General features: G+C 29.4%; 1 protein-coding gene across 1 annotated transcript; it reads right to left on the reverse strand.

Annotated features, from left to right (window-relative positions):
* Positions 1 to 850: 850 nt before the first annotated feature.
* LOC126892708 (uncharacterized) lies at positions 851 to 1,548 on the reverse strand. Its single transcript, XM_050662340.1, has 2 exons — positions 1,355 to 1,548; positions 851 to 1,256 (listed from the first exon to the last, which is right to left on the reverse strand). The coding sequence occupies exons 1-2, from the start codon at positions 1,434 to 1,436 to the stop codon at positions 931 to 933; spliced, it is 408 nt and encodes a 135-aa protein (XP_050518297.1). The 5' UTR covers positions 1,437 to 1,548; the 3' UTR covers positions 851 to 930.
* Positions 1,549 to 5,072: the final 3,524 nt, after the last annotated feature.

Consider the following 5,072-nt stretch of genomic DNA (forward strand, 5'->3'; position numbering starts at 1 on the left):
AAAAATAAAATTATTCAGATTCTAAATAGGCTGTAATTTAGTGCTAATTTTGTACCATAAACATTATAATGAAATATTTGTTTAAACAATTTGTTATAAACAAAATTTTAAAAAATTAAAAAATCGAAAATTTATTTATGCTAGAATTTAGTGCTCATTTAGTGCTAACAAAATATCCATATCCTGAATTTTGTGCTCTTTATTTATTTAAAAAATCAGGTGGGCAAGCTAGCTTTACGTTCAGCTGGCTTGTCCACTCTTAGTACAGAATGAAAAATAAAATTATTCAGATTCTAAATAGGCTATAATTTAGTGCTCATTTAGTGCTAATTTTGTACCATAAACATTATAATAAAATATTTGTTTAAACAATTTGCTATAAACAAAACTTTTAAGAATTAAAAAATCGAAAATTTTTGTCCATAATTTAGTGCTCATTTAGTGCTAACAGAATATCCATATCCTGAATTTTGTGCTCTTTATTTATTTAAAAAATCAGGTGGACAAGCCAGCTTAACGTTAAGCTGGCTTGTCCACTCTTAGTACACAATGAAAAAATAAAATTATTCAGATTCTAAATAGGCTATAATTTAGTGCTCATTTAGTGCTAATTTTGTACCATAAACATTATAATAAAATATTTGTTTAAACAATTTGTTATAAACAAAACTAAAAAATTAAAATATCGAAAAAATTTTTATGCAATAATTTAGTGCTCATTTGGTGCTAATTTTGTACCATAAAGATTATTATAAAACATTAAAATTTTAAACAGTAATACAAACGAAAATTTTTAGTGATCCAATTTAGCGCAAATTGTGTGCAAATAACTAAATAAGACATCGTGAGATCAAATTTGGTGCTCTTTATTAATGTAGAAAAGAATTACAGTCTAAATATAAAGGCATGGTGATACAGTTTTAATTGATTTTATTTATACGTTTTTTCAACTTTAATGTATATTAGAAATTCTATGTTGACTTTTTTGTCCACATCTTTGGTTAGAGTTCTTTGTGTTCCTGCATTGAGATCATTAAACTCGGTCCACAGATTATTTCTGCGACAGATTGTTGTGTAGTGTCCCATGGACAGTTTTCCTAATCCATTAGTCGACGTAAGGTCATTGTTAATGTAACGGATTACTCCTACCAGTAAATAATAATCAGAGGTCCCAAGTACATCGGGAAATTTTATCGGGATGTTATCCAGATGAGTTAATGTCCTGATGTCCGTTAATTGAATTAAGATAATTGGACCTGTAAAGAAATTATTTTAAGTATATGGATTTTCTTTAATTTATGTGTACACGTGAAAAATAAAATACTTTTGTTGATTTTAATCATTTAAAACGTACCACTTGAATCATATTGCACTTCTGATTGTCCTAAGCATCCTCTTCTGCTACAATCTCTGTCAGCTGTTAATGCTTCTTGCATTTCCACTTCGCTTAAAGCTTCCTTAAAGAGTAAGTTATCCAAAAAATAATAATTCGTTTCTCGGGTTCTTTGAGGGCAACCATTATTACAGTTTATGACTATTCTGTTAATTGGTAATTTTTTAATTAATTTTAACATCATGTCAAAAGCATTTGTATTGCAGTCTACGTGTATTACTTTTTGAAGTTCATTATTTGTTTTGTTTAGTGTCTTCTGTATAGCACTTTCATGAAACTCCAGTAAAATTCTGCCTCGTTTTACATAAGATTGTGCAACTCCCATCTTTTTTATATATAGTGCAAGTGCAATAAATGGACAATCCTTTTGTAATGTTTTTAATGCATTTTCGACTTCAGAATGGTCTATTGCTCCAACAATAAACGATTGTACAATTGAATCTATTGCACACGTGTTATAAAATGAATACAATTGTTTTTTTAATTTTCACACCCTAGAATAAAAGAAACCGGTATAAAATTTTAAATATTTTAATTATTTTGTTTATCGTAATAAATTCATAATTTGATTGAACTGAGTTCATTTAAATTAAGTAATTATTCACTATTAACTATTTTGCAACACAAAGTAATATTTAATATAAACTGATTAATTTTACCTTTTTAAAGCATTTCCATTCTTCAGAATAGGCACTTTCTGCAAATTATCTTGAAACAGTGAATCAAAAGTAGTTTGGTTTTGACCCAAGTATTTTGATAACTTTGCAGATTTTGTTCTCGATTTTTTAGTTGTATTTTTTGATGCCTTAGTGACTTGACCACGCCAATTTTCTTCTTTTCCTAAGTCGATTATTTGTTTTACGTTGTTTACAGCACTGCAGTTGTTGCACAACATTTCACTACTCCCTTTTTTTTGTTGTGCACAACTGGATGAACACAATTGGCATATTATTTCTTTGGTATTAATTAATCTTACGTTCTCTTCTTGAATTGTATCTGTAAACATGAGAGAAAATAAAAATAGTTGTAAAATATATAACAAGGTGTAATGAATAAGAAATACCTACTTCAGTTAGAAGCTTTTACATACCTTTTACGAATTCTTTATCTTCCTTAATTGAGATTGACTTTGGTTCAGTAGCAATTATTAAATTTCTTTCTGCATCAAGATCTTTCTCCGATTCATTTCCAGATCCTTTAGTAATTTCAACGTTATCTTCTTTGTTTTCCATTGCATCAGTTTTCGCTTGAATTATATTAGAGCGACCAACCAGGTACTCTAAAATCACATTAACTGCTGCATCTGCTCTCAATTTTTTTTCAATTAAATCTTTTTTTATATTTTTTATTTCGCTTTCTACTGCAGAACTGGAAGCCGGAATTTTACCAAATCCAAATTTTTGTACCCAAATACAAGACCATAACGGGAAGCTTTTAATGTCTTTCTTTAAACGTGCGCAAAATTCTGGCAAATTAAATGGATTGTCATGTATTCCTATTTCTTTTGTTTTCACCATTTCGACTTCTTTTTCAACATTTTCAAACCAATCTGACCAACAATTTATTTGTTTATCTGTTAAGTTTTCACTTTCTTCGTTTGTGTCGTCAAAAATAGATTCATTAGTTGGCCTCATTGATTCCCATTTTTCTGTTACTTCTTCGTCGAAAAGAGCCTCTTCTAAACCATGTGGCTGAACTATATTTTTAAAAATTGTTTTTGCGTTTCACAACTACTGTCTTCATTTGTATTAATGAGTAATCCATCTGTTTCGCAAGAAGCCACTATTAAAATTGCTTTTAGAATAGTGGTTGCTCTTTCTATAGTTTGACATAATATTAATTGTCCTATAGCAGCTTTATAAAATACTTTAACTTTCTTAGAGTTTGTCAAGTCACTCAAAAAATTAACGTACAATTTAATGAAATGAGCAACATCCATTCTAATAAAACATTGAGGGCGGTCAGAAGCATTAACATATTCTTCGATGGTGCGGTACTGAGTGAATGCTTTAATGCTGGCGATTATGAGCGCTTTTCCTCCATCACACGTGAATTCTTTAGGTTGAGGGGCACCTAAACGAGTCCACTCGTTAAGGAAGTACATAACTGCATTAGTATTATGTACTGAGCTCAGCATTTGTGCTACACTAAATTGTCCTGCATCGTTGTTAACAACAATCGAATATAAATAAACAGGGCCTGCTTTTGTTCCTCCAATCGTTTCAATGCTATTTGCAATATTTCCTGTCGCATCTAGACAAACGCTTGTAATTTCATTTTTTGCATAATAAAAGTATAATCTTGTTTGATGTGCGGTCCAAAAGTGCACGAAAAAGGGATCATAACCAATGCCATGAATTGCGTTATTCCAGGTAGAAGTTTTCATAATACGTATTGCTTCAAAAAGGTCTGAATGAATGTATTGTGAACGGACATGTCCAGCTTTAGCAACTCTTAAAACAGGTGCACTAGGCATAAAAGGTGGTTCTTGATCGCCTGGTTCCATATTTCCTCTAGCTTGTTCAGTTCGATACATTTCTGCTCCTTTATTAGTCAATTCAATTGCAACTTCCGTCCGAAATGGTTCCCTCAAATAGAGTTTTTTGCATTTGCCAAAGTTTTTTCCTTTCTTGACAACACATTCCATTTGCACATCTTCAAAATAAGTTTCATTATCAAGTGTACAAAGAAGTTTGCTACCACAGCTACAATATCCTAAAAAAATTACATTTTTCTAAATAAAATTTTTATATGATTTAAAGTTTAAAAAATAAGATTATAATGTAATAATAATAACGTAAAATAAGTCTTGTACACAAATTTTATAATTAAAAGATTGAAAACATAAACATATTTAGGTATCAATATAATTTTGAAATGTCACTTTTCATACTTAATGAAATACAAATGTGGACAAATTCGATTTGATAAATTTTATTCGTATTAAAAATTAGAAGCGTATCATTGAACATTTTGTGGGTTGATAGATAGATTTTTGTGGTCTATTTATTTATTTATTATTTAATCTATTTATCCATAATCTATTAAGTCTATTTATTATGTAATAGGAACTCAAAAATACTTAAATACCTAGGGTAGACCGGGGCAAAGATAATAATCTAATCTAAACTTCTTCACACTTATTTCGAAGATATTTCGATTATTATTTATCGATACAGTCGCTATTCTGGGCAAAGGGAATAGCCAGGGCAAAAATAATAATCGAAATATCTTCATAATTTATTACCCCCCTAATACTTATATGTGTACGTCCGCATGAAAAGGCCCCATTTTGTCGATTTCATTTTAGGAGATAATCGTAATTTTCTAAGAGTTTAACTGTTAAACTGTTTTGGTCAGTCAGAGTCAGAGATATAAAATCTCATAGTCCTAATATTACGATTATAACAAATTTGCTATAGATAATTATGTAGGTATTTCGGAACCTTATTTAAAATAAAAACTTATTTGAGGTGTATTTATAGTCTCTAAATCTCATTTGGCATTAATTTCATTTGACTGAAATTTCTTTTGGCTTTTATTTCATTTGGCCGAAATCTCATTTTCCATCAAACTTATTTACCATAAATGACATTTATCATAAATTTAACATGTATAAATTTATGCAAAATAAGATTTAGGGAATATTCATGCTCAAAGAGTTAATGAAAGAAATAAA

This window comes from Diabrotica virgifera, chromosome 9 (assembly GCF_917563875.1).
Source record: "Diabrotica virgifera virgifera chromosome 9, PGI_DIABVI_V3a".
Taxonomy (NCBI): domain Eukaryota; kingdom Metazoa; phylum Arthropoda; class Insecta; order Coleoptera; family Chrysomelidae; genus Diabrotica; species Diabrotica virgifera.